This window comes from Cherax quadricarinatus, chromosome 9 (genome assembly GCF_038502225.1).
Source record: "Cherax quadricarinatus isolate ZL_2023a chromosome 9, ASM3850222v1, whole genome shotgun sequence".
In the NCBI taxonomy this organism is placed as follows: Eukaryota; Metazoa; Arthropoda; class Malacostraca; order Decapoda; family Parastacidae; genus Cherax; species Cherax quadricarinatus.
The window spans coordinates 20637717-20654886 of NC_091300.1; the positions used below are offsets into that span (position 1 = coordinate 20637717).

The following is a 17170-nucleotide window of genomic DNA, read 5'->3' on the forward strand; positions in this document are numbered from 1 at the left end:
AGGCCTTGAGTTAACAGATCCTGATTTACTGAATTTTGGATTTAACAGACAAGTCTGTTAAGTCCAGGATTGTGCATTAATTTTATGGTCAACTGGGTAAATTCATTTTGGATTTAATGGACAAAGCCCATTAAATCAGAACTGCCCATTATTTTTATGGAGAATTCCATTAAATACAGAATTATCTGTTTCTGTTGCTGTCTTCTGGGTAAATAACAAAAAAAGGCACAATACCGTGACTGGAACGATACACAAATAACCCGCACATAAAAGAGAGAAGCTTACGACGACGTTTCGGTCCGACTTGGACCATTGACAAAGTCACACTAACCAGAGGGGGAGCAGGACGGCTATATATAGGCAGGAAGAGGTGGTGGTGGTAGTAGTAGTAGTAGTAGTAGTAGTAGTACAAGAATTGTATATAATACCGACAAGATGAAATTAAGACACATGCACAACACCCGGGCATCCCCATCGTAGACGCTTCGCCATCCAGCCAGCCACTGGATGGCGAAACGTCCACAACAAAGACAACCAGACGCCGCACATGTGTCTTAATTTCATCAGTAGTTGTAGTAGTAGTGGTAGAAGAAGAAGAGGTAGTAGTAGTGGTAGTGGTAGAAGTGGGAAATAAGGAAGACGAGCCAGTCAAATACATAGGAAGGAGAGCACTGCAAGAGAGCTAGATGCCCACAGAGGGAGAGCAAGCGCACAGAGGTGCGTGAAAGGGGAAGTGGTGAAATAAATGAAGAAGGAACAGAAACACGAGACAGGAGAGAGAAAGACAACAGAGGAGAAAAGGAAAGAGGAAAGGGGAAGAGGAAGAAGAAAAAAGAAAAAAGAAAAAAATGAGGATTCAGGTTAAGTCACGGGGGTTCTGAAGTTTGGAGCATTTTACAATGTAGTGGGAGAGGAAGGCATCTACAGAGACGAAGCCAGGGCTAAGGTTCATACAAGGAAAGTTGTGTATTAGAGAGGATTAATTAGAAATTAAGACACATGTGCGGCGTCTGGTTGTCTTTGTTGTGGACGTTTCGCCATCCAGTGGCTGGCTGGATGGCGAAGCGTCTACGATGGGGATGCCCGGGTGTTGTGCATGTGTCTTAATTTCATCTTGTCGGTATTATATACAATTCTTGTACTACTACTACTACCACCACCTCTTCCTGCCTATATATAGCCGTCCTGCTCCCCCTCTGGTTAGTGTGACTTTGTCAATGGTCCAAGTCGGACCGAAACGTCGTCGTAAGCTTCTCTCTTCTGGGTAAATTTATCTGTTTGAATTTCACACTTTGTACATTAAGTTCAAAAATAAATTTATGGATTGAATTTTCGGATTTAACAGACTTAAAACATTAAATCCGAAAATTGTATGTTACTGCTATGATCATAGAAAAATATTCTCATACTCTGGATTTAATGAACAATCAGCTTTAATAAACACTGCCTCCCCTCTATTAATCTCTTAAAATGAGAGTTCACTGAATTATATGCATTATTTTTATTTTTTGTTACACCACAGCTGTCCAAAAACAATTTTCTTTGATCTTAACTTTACTTTTCCTGGAGAAAAAGCAGGAATTCCAATTTTATAGGCAAGAGGAAAGGGGGTGGGGGTGAAAATGTGAAGTCATTGGGACACCTCTAAATGAATCCCAACATTTTTTAAACCTGGCAAAGAATATTAATTCTTTAACTGGAACAAGTGGGCAAGACAATAAAATTTCAAATTTTCATTTCTGTGAACCTCCTTAGTATATGCACATCATTATTATTACAATCAAAACTAAGCACTATACCCACAAGGGGTCATACATACAATATTTGAGTTTACAAGAGAAAAACAATAGCTCTTTGATTCTCTTCAACTTTCTGAAATTACCTTTATCATGCTTACATTTAAACCCCTATATAATTTTTTCTAGTGTGATTGCCTAGCTTCTATTCTTTTACTGATCATGTGTTGAAGAAATTATTCCTGGCTGGCATCATTGTGACAATGTTGAGCATGCATTTTCAATCTCCCTTGTTTTGGATCCTAGTTTTCAGATGCCTTTCCAGAAGCACACAGTTGTCACAGTCAGTGATGACCCAGCAAATCACAACCACCCCATACTCTTTTTTAAAGAGTTCAAAACTTAGGCACTGCATTTCCCAACTGCAAAACAATCTTATTTGTAAACTATAGTTATACAGACTTGTACTCACTACTTTATTAGTCAACTACAGTAAGTCATTAAGAAATAAAATCCTTATAACATTAATTTAAAATTAATGTTATTTCAACTAATATATTCTCACATTTAAGAAAAGAAATTATGCAGCCACTGGCACAGAAAATATCTCAATAATAAAATACGTAGTTTAGCTTGTCAAACATATGTACAAGCAGGTCCCACTTTACAGCGCTTCACTTTACGGTGTTTTGCTAATTACAGCAGTTTTCAATTATACCCATTCTTCATTTATTCAGACTTCCTACAATAAATATATTCACCACTCATTATTAGCTAAGGATAAAATTATTTTAGGGTAAGTAATGTGTGTACTTTATATACATTTTTTAGGCCTAGCTATATTACTCACCTAATATATGATAGTGTAAACATGCTATCAGGCTTTTGTATGCATATAAAAGTGAAAAAAGGCTACAATTCATTTTACAGGAATTTTTGCTTTACAACAGTAGCCCAGTACCTAACCTGCTGTATAAGCAGGGCCCTCCTGTACTGTAATTGGTTACAACAAAATACTTAAATATACACGAAGACAAAGTTTCCCATAATCATAGAAATGCCGGAATGTACTGGACTTCAAGTATTCCAGAAAATGAAGGCACCAGGATTGGTTTATTCCCTTGCTAGACATCCCATGCATGTCACCACTGAGGCACAAGGGATTGAAGGGAAACTGACACGAATTTCTTAAGATCACTGTAAGGCAGTTATGTTCTGGTGTAATTTGTGCTCAAAACTCACATTACACCAAGTTAATCCAACTACGCTTTCAATATAAAGTAGGTTAAGACTCTATTTACAGTGTGACATGAGGAAATACTCTATGAGAAGGCATTTCCCAATATGTATTTATGAATAAAGTTCCTTGTCTCATTGCTTAATTGGTTATCTGCAAAAACCTTCAAAAAGGAGATCAAAGGAGAAAATTCTTGGGAGTGATTTTTAGACAGGTACTCTAAGGGGTGTTTTTGTCATAGAGAAATTGCACAGAAGTACATGGAACAACACAGTATGATTGTAGGTGTGGCACTCTTTACACAAACTTATCAAATATGTTCACATAAAAAACTGATAATGGTAATGGTCCCTGCTCTCCTACACATACTTCTGTACTGAATTATAAGACTTCTCTTTTAATCTTTTAATTGATATTTGTGTTTTCTTAAGTGAAATCTTTCTTTCATAAATTATTATTTCTCAGAATTCTTGTTTTCTTATCACTGAGAAGCTATCACATGCTTCCTCTTATTCTAATTTTGCATTTTTTTTTTCAACAAACTGACTGTATTTAGCATTTACATACTATCAGTAAATAAGCTCAACTTAAGGTATCTTTCTTATTATTTAAGAATTATAATAATTTAAACTGCATTTCAGGGATCATCAAGCCAACTAGTCAATATTTTCTGCAAGACGTGGTTCAAATTAAGACCACCTGGTTGTGAACAGTGAATGGATATCAGTATTTTGTTTATATTAAATTTATTAGGGTATTTTCTTGGTGTTTATGAAAGTTTAATTGTTAATTCTGTTTGATATTAAACTATATTTGAAGGTGAAAAACAGGAAAAAACACTGCCTTAATGACAGTGACAGTTGACAGGCCATAAACCTTACATAACCTTAAATTTATAGCATGAGCTTTGAGAATGCATTTTACAAATATAAATTATACAAATTTAAAGGACACCAACACAATTTATGGCAGAAATATTGTGAATGTGAGAAACATTGTTACACAAAAATCAGTAACATGAAGAAGAGCAAAATACAATATATTTAAAAAATATATAATTATAAGCATCAGGTAAATAGATCACAATAATGTGGTCTATTTACCTAAAAATGGTGTGTTGTACATGTTAAGTGTCATCAGGACGGCATCAGAAAACCAGTTTCATGTGGAATGTCCACTGTTCTCAGAGATTCATGTAGTACCACTGCAGATCTTCAATAGCTCAAGGACACATGAAGCACAGATAAATTCCAGTGGTTACATACAAGGGTCTACACCAAGCAGGTGCTATTGAAGTATCATACAAAAGCACATACCATGCACTTGGTATTAAAGTATTATACACTGTGCAGCATTTTACATGAAAGGCTTATGGAGGGAGTATGTATTGAAGTTAGAATCTGGAGACATCATCAGTACAGCTGCTCAATGTTCTGTGCCTGAGCTGCTTTAATAATGTCATACTGGCTCTTGACACATCTGTGCATGTATATCTGAAAATGTTACAAAATATGTAAAAGCAAAGGTAACATTAGAAATATTTACAAAATATAATTATATTTATAAAACTTTTTTCCTCCATAAGGCATGTGTGTCGTAAGAGCCAACTAAAATGCTGGGAGCAAGGGGCTAGTAACCCCTTCTCCTGCATAAATTACTAAATTTAAAGAGAAAAAGTTTTGTTTCTCTTTTTGGGTCACCCTGCCTCAGTGGGATATGGCCAATTCATTGAAAAAAAAATATGAGACTTAAAATATAACAGTTTTGTTTCTATTACATTTTTTTTATATTACATATGCAACATTTCAGTTATTAGAGGAAAACATAAAAAAACTAATTGTAGGTAGCAGGTTGGTAGACAGCAACCGTCCACGGAGGTACTACCGTCCTGCCAAGTGAGTGTAAAATGGAAACCTGTAATTGTTTTACATGATGGTAGGATTGCTGGTGTCTTTTTTCTGTCTCATAAACATGCAAGATTTCAGGTACGTCTTGCTACTTCTACTTACACTTAGGTCACACTACACATACATGTACAAGCATATATATACACACCCCTCTGGGTTTTCTGTATTTTCTTTCTTGTTTATTTCCTCTTATCTCCATGGGGAAGCGGAACAGAATTCTTCCTCCGTAAGCCATGCGTGTTGCCGGGAGCAAGGGGCTAGTAACTCCTTCTCCTGTATAGATTACTAAATTTAAAAAGAGAAACTCTTGTTTTTTCTTTTTGGGCCACCCTGCCTTGGTGGGATACGGTCGGTTTGTTGAAAAAAAAAAAATTACAAGATACAGGAAAATAAATGAAGATGGTTTTTTAACACAATTACCAGGGAAAACAAGAGGCCACAATTATAAACTGAGAAAATGGACATACAGAAAGGATACAAGAAAGTTTTTTTTCACACACAGAGGAACAAGATGAAGGACTGGAATTAAAGAGGATGTAGTGTTACAACTGACTGAAACTTATAAATTTATTTGATAAATTTAAAAACAGACATGACACCACACACATGGCACTGGTCCTCTTACTTAAAACAGGCCATCAAAATAATGGTCCTTTTAACTGTTTTTCAACTTTCTGACTTTTCCTTCATATGCCCTGATGGAATATATCAAAAATATCCAGTCTTCAACTGCATCTCATCCAACTGCATTTGTTTTGATAATCGAGTCCCTCTAGCTAATTATATTCATCCAAACTACTGAACTAGAGGCTTAATGTGTCAGTAAGTACTATACTGCTGAATAACCCAAATAAGAAATACCACACAGTTCTTAGTATTGCATGAAGCAGAAAATTTAATTATACAATGCAATAAGCAAGATGTTCTTAGTGTGTAGATATGTAAGGAGTACATTAAGAAAACTGTTGTTGGTAGCTTAAAAGTCTAAAAGATATACTGTACAATATTTTAAGCTTTATTCTTCCAAGAAATCCATACCCAAGCTGCTGAATGTTCAGTTAGATACAATGATCAAGTGTACATTACAAAATTAAGATTTTATTTTCACATATATTTTAAAAGTGAAAATAATATCTTAATACTGTTCTGTATGTTACGTCAGGTTTTTTTTTTTCAACAAGTCAGCTGTCTCCCACCTAGGCAGGGTGACCCAAAAAGAAAGAAAATCCCAAAAACGAAAATACTTTCATCATCATTCAACACTTTCACCTCACTCAACAGTTTAGAAGCATATATAAAGATACAACATAAAAAGTGACCTGAAATAATATACAGTGGTCCCCCGCTTTTCGTAGTTCCCGGCAATCGTAAAATTCGCCAATCATAGAGGTATTTTCGTATAAACATGGACTCGCTTTTCATAGGTTGACTCGCAAGTCGTAGTTCGTCCGGGACGCGTACCCACGGCGTGAGCCAGGGCGGCAGCCAGTCTGGCATTGTTTACCAGTGAGTGAAGGTCCCCTCACGTGCTCCAGCGAAATATTTCATAATATTCCATTTATTTTAGTGCTTGCAAGTACTAAATAAGCTACCATGGCTCCAAAGAAAGCTCCTAGTGCCAAGCCTGTGGTAAAGAAGGTGAGAAATACGATTGAATTTAAGAAAACCATCATTGAACAATATGAAAGTGGTACAAGTGTGGCCGAACTGTTCAGGATGTATAAGAAACCCTACACAACCTTATGTTCCATAGTGGCCAAGAAAAATTAAATAAAGGATGCTGTTGTTGCAAAGGGAGTAACTATGCTGACAAAAATGAGATCACCAGTACTCGAAGAGGTTGGATAAATGAGAAACAATTAGCAGGAAATACTCTTATGACTTCGTTTATTTGTGAAAAGGCTAGGCAGTTGCATGAAGATTTGGTAAAGAAATTGCCTGCAAATAGTGGTGAAGTGAGTGAATTTAAGGCCAGCAAAGGCTGGTTTGAGAGATTAAAGAACCGTACTGGCATACACAGTGTGGTAAGGCATGGTGAGGCTGCCAGTTCGGACCACAAGGTGGCTGAAAAATATGTGCATGAATTCCAGAAGTACATAGAGGCTGAAGGACTGAAACCTGAACAAGTGTTCAATTGTAACGAAACAGGCCTCTTTTGAAAGAAAATGCCAAAGAGGACCTTCATTACACAAGAGGAAAAGGCAATGCCAGGACACAAGCCTATGAAAGACAGGCTGACGCTAATGTTCTGTGCTAATGCTTGTGGGGATTTCAAAGTGAAGCCATTACTAGTGTACCATTCTGAAAATCCCAGAGTGTTCAGGAAAAACAATGTTATGAAGAGTAAATTGTGTGTGTTTTGGAAATCTAATAGTAAGGCATGGGTCACGAGGGAAATTTTCGTCGAGTGGTTCAATGAAGTGTTTGGCCCTAGTGTGAAGGAGTATCTCCTGGAAAAGAAATTGGATCTCAAGTGCCTGCTAGTAATGGACAATGCACCTGCTCATCCTCCAAACTTGGATGACCTAATTTTCGAGGAGTTTGGGTTCATCACAGTAAAGTTCTTGCCCCCGAATACCACTCCTCTCCTCCAACCCATGGACCAGCAGGTTATTGCAAACTTTAAAAAAACTCTACACAAAAGCAATGTTTCACAGGTGCTTGACTGTGACCACAGACACTCACTTGACCCTAAGGGAATTTTGGAGAGAACACTTCAGCATCTTCCACTGCATAACCCTTATAGGTATGGCATGGGAGGGAGTGACTACCAGGACTGAACTCTGCCTGGAGAAAATTGTAGCCAGATTGTGTCGACAAGAGGGATTTTGAAGAATTTGGGACTGACCCTAATGAGCCTATGTCTGTTGTAAAATCAATTGTGGCACTGGGGAGTTCCATGGGGTTGGATGTGAGTTTGGAGGATGTGGAAGAATTGGTGGAAGACCACAATGAAGAGCTCACCACTGAGGAGCTGCAAGAGCTTCAGCAGGAAGAGCAACACATCGCAGCTCAGAATCTTGCTGCAGAGGAGGAGGAAGAGAGATGGAAGAAGGTGCCTTCTTCAGAAATTAAAGAGATTTTTACTATGTGGGGTAAGATGGAAAGCTTTATGGAGAAACATCACCCTAACAAGGTTGTTGCAAGCCAGGTTGACAACATGTACAGTGACAAAGTCTTGGGCCATTTTAGGGGTTGACAACATGTACAGTGACAAAGTCTTGGGCCATTTTAGGGAAGTGTTAAAGAGATGCCAGAAACAGAGCTCTCTCTCCACAGTTATTTTGTGAGACAGGACTCCAGTGACTCTCAAGGTGGTCCTAGTGGCATTAAGAAACAGAGAAGAGAAGCAACCCCAGAAAAGCAAATGGTACCTGAGGTGTTGATGGAAGGGGATTCCCTTTCCAAACTATAAACAATCCACTCTCTCTCCTCCTCCAGTCTCCCATACACTAAGAAGAATCTCCAATAAAGGTAAGTGTTATGCTGTTAATGTTTCATTCATCATTTCCCATTGTATTGTTTATGTACTACATGCATATTTCATGTTAAAAAATTTTTTGTTTTAATACTTCTGGGTGTCAGGAACGGATTAATTGTATTTACATTATTTCTTATGGGGAAAATTTATTCGTAAATCGTAAATTTTGTTTATAGTAACGGCTCCAGGAACGGATTAATTACGAACAACGAGGGACCACTGTAATAAACTACATATAGAATATAATATCAGGGCCCCAATTATATATATACCATCCTATTACACATCCCTCGAAACTGCCAATATCCCAAACCCCTCCTTTAAAGTGCAGGCATTGTACTTCCCATTTCCAGAACTCAAGTCCGGCTATATAAAAATAACCGGTTTACTTAAGTACAGTATGTACTGATATTAACAAAACTACAGTAATTGCAGAATATGGTATTTAGGTAAAAAGTTTGGTATTATTTTGAAGTACACTACAGTATATACACTGCTGGTTCACCATTTTGTACACTTCACCTATATGAACAACCTTCCAACCCACTTGTTTTTATTGCTTGACCTACTCCAGTACCCCCCAACCAATTCTCATTATACTATGTACAGTGCATAAACTTTTTTTATGTGATGATCAATATCAATTGCTTAATGCTGTCTATTTTTTCTCAAAAGCTATTTTCTTTGTTTTAAATTTGGTTAAGTTAATTTAGGTTAAGTTATTTAAACCTATTAAAAGTACATTTAGTACAAATAAGCCAATTACAGATGAATAGCGGGCATGATTGTGTGATGCCAGTATTTGAAGCTTATTTGTCAAAGTGGTCATGAGATTAGAGGAAGAAAAAGAGATAACTTGTAACTCACATGGGCAGCAGCAAACAGCAGGTAGAGACAGGTCCACAACACTGACAACAGCTGAAATACAGACTTGAAGTCACTCACTGCAACACACTGGAAACTTAAATAAGTTATAGGACAAGTTAAATACTTAAGACACTGAAGAATTTTGACATCATCATAATGTATCTATAGACTAGTACAATATACAGAAAAAACAAGGTGATGAGAGTAACAAAGTCTACACAATGAAACCTGGATACCAAACTGGAGGGTGGAAGTATGTTAGAAGTCTATGAAAGACTAGGTAAATCATAGAATAGATGAGGAAAACAAGGTAGGTGGTGTACTGAAGCATCTGAAAAAATAAAGTTTATCTAAGGAGGCAAAATGGGGAATGTACCAGGGTATAGTGGTATCAACACTTTTGTATTGGTGTGAGGCATGGGCTAAAGCCCATACCTCACACCTACAGGAGACAGCAGGAATGTAATGTTTGAGAGCAATGTGTTTTGTGATTATGCAGGGAATCTGGAGAGTGGAGATTAGATGTTGTGAGGTCACCAAAGTGTAAGTCCAAGGGCTGAGTATGGGTTAGGTTAGGTTAGGTATTGGGCATTTAGAGGATGGAACAGAATAGGTTGACTAAGCAGGTATGTAAATCTGAGATGGGAGGAGGGGGGTGATGGGATCATCCCAAGAAGGGCTGGAGAGAGGGTAAAGGTTTTGAGTGCTAGGGAGTTTGAACATGTTACAGGCTATGTGAGCATATTAGACAGGAATAAGTGGTTTTCATGGCTGGACATGCTACTGGAGTATGAGCATTTATGAAGGGATTCAAGGAAACAGGTTATCCAGACTTGAACCCTTGAGGTAATAAGTACCTCAAGGGTTCAAGGGGTGAGGACATTCCAGTTCGGTACCTCCTTACAGACTGCCAAGCTCAAATTTAAATATGAGAAATCCTTAAGGATATAACACATGTCAATTAATTAACCCTTAAACTGTCCAAACGTAGATCTACGTTTTTTCAACATTTGAAAGTATGTAAAAAAACGTAATCTTTTTTTTTTTTTACATTTGAAAACGTGTAAAAAAAAATTTGATCTTTTTTTTTTGTTATACGTATTTGAAAATATGTAAAAAACCTTAGATCTACTTTTGGAGCACTACGCATGTGAACGTAAATCTGTTTGGACAGTTTAAGGGTTAATAGTAAGAGGCATGGCCTGTGAACTAGAGCTCAGTACTTACAAACACAAATGAATATACTGAAGTTAGGAGTACATACATATAAACATTAAACAAAGATGACTCACATAGTGGTAATAAGATGCTTGAAGCCAGAGAGCGAAGGCGATGATCATGAGGATATAAAGGAGATTCTGTGTAAGCCAGGGCAGAATGAGACCTCGAAGCTCTATGCTCACCCCCTTAATCATCAAGATGGAGAACACGATGTATACCAGGTAGAAGACAATCATGAACCCACCAGCTCCTTTCATGGCTGTGGCAAAGAGCAGACAGATTAATTAATTAATCAAATATGTTGATGTGGATGCAGAGTTGTATGTTGATGGTTGCACTAGAGTACTGTACTCAAGCATTCTGTAATGCTTTTCTCATACAAGTATACCTCCCTAATATGGTGGATTAGGTTCCAGACTGCTGCCAAAAAGTGAGTATCGCCTTAAATGAATCACACTTTTTTTTTTCACTTGTCAGTGCATATAAAAGCCTAAAAAAATATTTGCGTTATCATTTGTTAAGTGTGCAATAGCACTAGGCCTTAAAAAAAACGTAAAATTAAAACAAATAAATAATTTTTTAAATTTCCAAAACCCATCTTAAGGGCAAGGCAAGGACAAAAAATAATAGTATTAACGAATATAATTGAAAAGCACCATATTAGTGAAGTGCTCTAAAGCGAGTGCCATATTAATGAGGTATGCTTGTACGTATATTTACCCTGTAGTAGTTCTTTATATGGGTGCCCAGAAAACATTTTAAAGTCACTGGCACTTTTTAAAATCTTCAAGGCTCACCTTCTTCTCTCACATAGTTTTATAGTATGGCAAGAGTTTTGTGCATCATTAATTGAGCACTATCATATTTTATGGCATTGAAGACACTTTTTTTTTTTTCCCAAAGTAAGTCTTGGAAATTTACCCAGCATCTTGGAGGCCGAAATACCGTTTATCTTTTTTTTTTTTTTTTTTTTTAAATTTAGCCAAATCAGAATTGGGAGACATCCTCGACACCAGGGCGTCTTGTTAGCAGGAAAATACATTCAGTAATTTTTCTATCTTATTTAGTTAAAGTGACTCTTTTGACATTCTTTTGAGCTGATAATAATCTATATTCATTAATGCATGTACTTTTTATTTTTTATCATTTCTAACTGTATAAATGGTGGCCTCATCCACACAAAACTCACAGGCAGGTTCCATCACACATGAACTAAACTTTTCTAACACTGTCATTTTCTTTAACATGGTCATAGATTCACATTTATTCTTCTTAATACCTCCAACACTGCTAGTATTTCCCTTGGGTTCCATGTTTAATATCCAGAAATATGACAGTGATGAAAACATCCAAAATAGCTTGATAAAGAGTGTAAGTGAGGCACAAGAACCTTTCAGAATGCAACTGTAGGAAGTATCTGTTGTCAGTGGAAGGAAAGTTATGCACTTCATTGTGTAGTACCCAAATTTTGCATGTAAAATTGCAATGGCATGCGGTGTCAGTGTTTTGCATTAGCTGTTTCTTGAATGCAAGACATCTATTGGATGAATAACTGTAAATGTTTCCCTTCTGTGTCACCTTACCTTGGTGGGAGATGGGTGGTGTGGATAAAAAAAATAACTGTAGTGGTTCTCATTTATAGTCACAGTCAAGTATTTTATGCAAGATTCCATGAAGATCTGTACTAGAATTGACAAATAATGTTTCTAATTTATATGAGATTTCTCAAAAGAAATATTAAGCTATATGAACTAGTGTTTAGATCATGTAAAACTCATTCTGTATGTAAAATCATTTACAAATGTAAACCCCTGCAGAAGACTTGAAAAATATTAAGCAAATGTTTAGACATGGATAATGCCATGTAATGGAAATTGAGAAAAGTGATAAGCAAAATGAATACAGACTATAGTATGTGATTAAATACTTAGTCTCTGAAATAAGAGGATCTAGAAGAAATTTTAAACAAAAAGATTGTTAACTGAAAATCATACAGATGCAATAAATTTTTTAGGAACTCATATATTACCCTGACAACTTTTTAAAATAGCCTTCCAATATAAAGATGACGAAAGGGCATGTCAAACAAAAACTGGAATATGCAGTGGGAACATGGTATTCACACCTAAGAAAATGGACAGAACAAAGTCCAGACAGGTTGTAAAAATGGCCTAAAGAGCCAAGAAATATAAGCTACAAAGAAATACAGAAAGCTCTAAATACCCTCATTGTGATAAGAAAAAGTCACACTTGTAAATTGAGACAAAAGTACTGTAATGCCAAAAAATAATGGCACTGTACTAGCAAATTTTTATTCACAACTACAGTGGAAGAGAATGCTTATATGTTACAAATTTTAGATGTTTAAAAACCATTATAAAACAAACTAAACATTAATACAAAACAATAAAAAATAAAGTACTGAACACTGTATCCAGTAAGAACATAATAAAATACATAAAATACAGTAGTATACTGTACAATAAGTATTATATATACAAATTATTTTATGGACCATGGACAGGACTTACTTGTATCCACATCAGTCTCAAACAAGGGCAGGAAGAACTGGGAAGAATCCCCACCATCCAGACAGTAGCAGATGTAGATGATGGAGAAGACACTGAAGAAGATGGTAGTGGCTGCACATGCCTTACTGGCCGACTTAAGATTATCATAGTAGTACCACGGTGACCAGCACTCCTTCATGGTCATGATGGCAATGATAGTCGACAATGACAGTAGGAGTTGTAGTAAAGGACAGTGACAGTAGTGGTGGTATCAGATGATGATCTTCAAGGCCTATGTTGAGATGATGATGAAGTAAGAGTGAAGATCTACAGCTAACTTAGACAGCACTGACGGTGACGGTCTGTAATTGAAGCATTTATATTATTATTAAAATTCAAAGGCTGACTTAATTGGGTTAACCTAGGTTAAATTCTATGTCCTACATAACAGCATAATTTTGGTCTAGGTTAAATCAGAATAGGTTATACATATTCGGTTTGGTTAGTGTAGTTTTACTTAATTTACACTTGGGAGAACTCTTCGCTGGTAAGAATATAGAAAAATATTAGTCATCTCCTGACCAACCAGTGACTTCGTAATGTAGGTGAGATCACTAGCAATCCACTTAGTAAGAATTAGACAAGAGTGCAACATCTGGGTATCTTCATTGTTTTATTGCAACTTCTACAATAAAGATACCCAGATGTTGCACATTTAATTCTTAATCTTGACAGTATTTTATACATGTACAATCCAGTTAGTAGACACAAGGGTTAACCGACTGTAGTGGGTGGCATCCTGGAGAGGAGGATCAAAAGACCCAACAACAAATGATAAATCTTAATTCTACAATGTATGGTTTAAACCTAATTCAGATAAAGGTGACATTACTGACACAGAAAGCCCTGGCTATGCAGAGAATTTTGGGCAGCCTTAAAATAATCCTGTAATTTCTCAAAACTTATAACTCTTACTGGAACTTTTACGAACAATTTTCTGGAAGTTTTAGTAAAACAATTTACTTAAGTGTTTGTGGAGGTTATCACAACTGTTGGTCAAACACAAAGGCAACCACTACTGATCTTAATTTCAGTATTACCGCACAGGATATACAATGAACTGAAGGTTCATGGAATGCATAGCATCTCGGGCAAAACAATCTTCTTTCCTTGAAAGAACAGTAAAGTGTTTTGGAAGCAATTTAGGCCTCACCATGCCATGTAGAGACGAGGTAATCATCCACACCCATGTAGAGACGAGGTAATCATCCACACCCACGTAGAGACGAGGTAATCATCCACACCCATGTAGAGACGAGGTAATCATCCACACCCACGTAGAGACGAGGTAATCATCCACACCCATGTAGAGACGAGGTAATCATCCACACCCACGTAGAGATGAGGTAATCATTAACACCCACGTAGAGACGAGGTAATCATCCACACCCATGTAGAGATGAGGTAATCATCCACACCCATGTAGAGACGAGGTAATCATCCACACCCATGTAGAGACGAGGTAATCATCCACACCCACATAGACGAGGTAATCGTCCACACACATGTAGAGACGAGGTAATCATCCACACCCACGTAGAGATGAGGTAATCATCCACACCCACGTAGAGACGAGGTAATCATCCACACCCATGTAGAGACGAGGTAATCATCCACACCCACATAGACGAGGTAATCGTCCACACACATGTAGAGACAAGGTAATCATCCACACCCACGTAGAGACGAGGTAATCATCCACACCCATGTAGAGACGAGGTAATCATCCACACCCATGTAGAGACGAGGTAATCATCCACACCATGTAGAGACAAGGTAATCATCCACACACATGTAGAGACTAGATAATCATCCACACCCACGTAGAGACAAGGTAATCATCCACACCCACGTAGAGACGAGGTAATCATCCACACCCACGTAGAGACGAGGTAATCATCCACACCCACGTAGAGACGAGGTAATCATCCACACCCATGTAGAGATGAGGTAATCATCCACACCATGTAGAGACAAGGTAATCATCCACACACACATGTAGAGACTAGATAATCATCCACACCCACATAGACGAGGTAATCATCCACACCCACATAGACGAGGTAATCGTCCACACACATGTAGAGACGAGGTAATCATCCACACCCACATAGACGAGGTAATCATCCACACCCACATAGACGAGGTAATCGTCCACACACATGTAGAGACGAGGTAATCATCCACACCCACATAGACGAGGTAATCATCCACATCCACATAGACAAGGTAATCATCCACACCCACATAGATGAGGTAATCATCAACACATGTAGAGACGAGGTAATCATCCACAACCACATAGACAAGGTAATCATCCACACCATGTAGAGACAAGGTAATCATCCACACCAACGTAAGATGAGGTAATCATCAACACCCACATAGACGAGGTAATCATCCACACCCACATAGACAAGGTAATCATCCACACACATGTAGAGACGAGGTAATCATCCACACCCACGTAAGATGAGGTAATCATCCACACCCACATAGACGAGGTAATCATCCACACACATGTAGAGACGAGGTAATCATCCACACACATGTAGAGACGAGGTAATCATCCACACCCACGTAGTGACGAGGTAATCATCCACACCCATGTAGAGACGAGGTAATCATCCACACCCACATAGACGAGGTAATCATCCACATCCACATAGACAAGGTAATCATCCACACCCACATAGATGAGGTAATCATCAACACATGTAGAGACGAGGTAATCATCCACAACCACATAGACAAGGTAATCATCCACACCATGTAGAGACAAGGTAATCATCCACACCAACGTAAGATGAGGTAATCATCAACACCCACATAGACGAGGTAATCATCCACACCCACATAGACAAGGTAATCATCCACACACATGTAGAGACGAGGTAATCATCCACACCCATGTAGAGACGAGGTAATCATCCACACACATGTAGAGACGAGGTAATCATCCACACCCACGTAGTGACGAGGTAATCATCCACACCCATGTAGAGACGAGGTAATCATCCACACCCATGTAGAGACGAGGTAATCATCCACACACACCCACCTATACCAACATCAACATCTACACGTAACTCAAACTATTTAAAATCTTATAATACGAAGAATTAGTAAGTAAATATGTATTTACTTACTGTTGAGAGCGGTTTGAACCACCACCCACCTGCCTGCCCACCTACCATTATTAACCACCACCACCCACCTGTTGCTTCATCACCCACTGTCTTCATAGTGGAGGACTCACACTGTATGAGTCATACACTCGTAGATACACAGTGTGAGTGTGTTAAAACAATTGTTATGTCTTAATATTTGTGGGTGTTGTGTGCGTCAGTATTTACCTGTGGTAGTTAGTGACTCCACCTGCAGGGGACACCACTGTCTGCGGTACACCCACCCTCCCACTGTCAGGGGTCCACCTACCCACCCTCCCACTGTCAGGGGTCCACCTACCCACCCTCCCACTGTCAGGGGTCCACCTACCCACCCTCCCACTGTCAGGGGTCCACCTACCCACCCTCCCACTGTCAGGGGTCCACCTACCCACCCTCCCACTGTCAGGGGTCCACCTACCCACCCTCCCACTGTCAGGGGTCCACCTACCCACCCTCCCACTGTCAGGGGTCCACTTACCCACCCTCCCACTGTCAGGGGTCCACCTACCCACCCTCCCACTGTCAGGGGTCCACCTACCCACCCTCCCACTGTCAGGGGTCCACCTACCCACCCTCCCACTGTCAGGGGTCCACCTACCCACCCTCCCACTGTCAGGGGTCCACTTACCCACCCTCCCACTGTCAGGGGTCCACCTACCCACCCTCCCACTGTCAGGGGTCCACCTACCCACCCTCCCACTGTCAGGGGTCCACTTACCCACCCTCCCACTGTCAGGGGTCCACCTACCCACCCTCCCACTGTCAGGGGTCCACCTACCCACCCTCCCACTGTCAGGGGTCCACCTACCCACCCTCCCACTGTCAGGGGTCCACCTACCCACCCTCCCACTGTCAGGGGTCCACCTACCCACCCTCCCACTGTCAGGGGTCCACCTACCCACCCTCCCACTGTCAGGGGTCCACTTACCCACCCTCCCACTGTCAGGGGTCCACCTACCCACCCTCCCACTGTCAGGGGTC

The 17170-nt window shown here is 39.0% G+C and overlaps 1 protein-coding gene across 3 annotated transcripts; it reads right to left on the minus strand.

Moving 5' to 3' along the window:
* Positions 1-2574: 2574 nt before the first annotated feature.
* LOC128686109 (pasiflora 1) lies at positions 2575-16462 on the minus strand. Of its 3 annotated transcripts, none has more exons than XM_053772792.2 (5): positions 16376-16462; positions 12981-13321; positions 10521-10708; positions 9229-9279; positions 2575-4466 (listed from the first exon to the last, which is right to left on the minus strand). In XM_053772792.2, exons 2-5 carry the CDS (start codon positions 13162-13164, stop codon positions 4386-4388), a joined length of 504 nt encoding a protein of 167 aa, XP_053628767.1. In that variant the 5' UTR covers positions 13165-13321; positions 16376-16462; the 3' UTR covers positions 2575-4385. The 3 variants fall into 3 exon arrangements, with proteins under 3 accessions (XP_053628767.1, XP_053628766.1, XP_053628768.1); XM_053772791.2 differs by having other exon boundaries at positions 16237-16376; XM_053772793.2 differs by lacking the exon at positions 16376-16462 and adding an exon at positions 14173-14319.
* Positions 16463-17170: the final 708 nt, after the last annotated feature.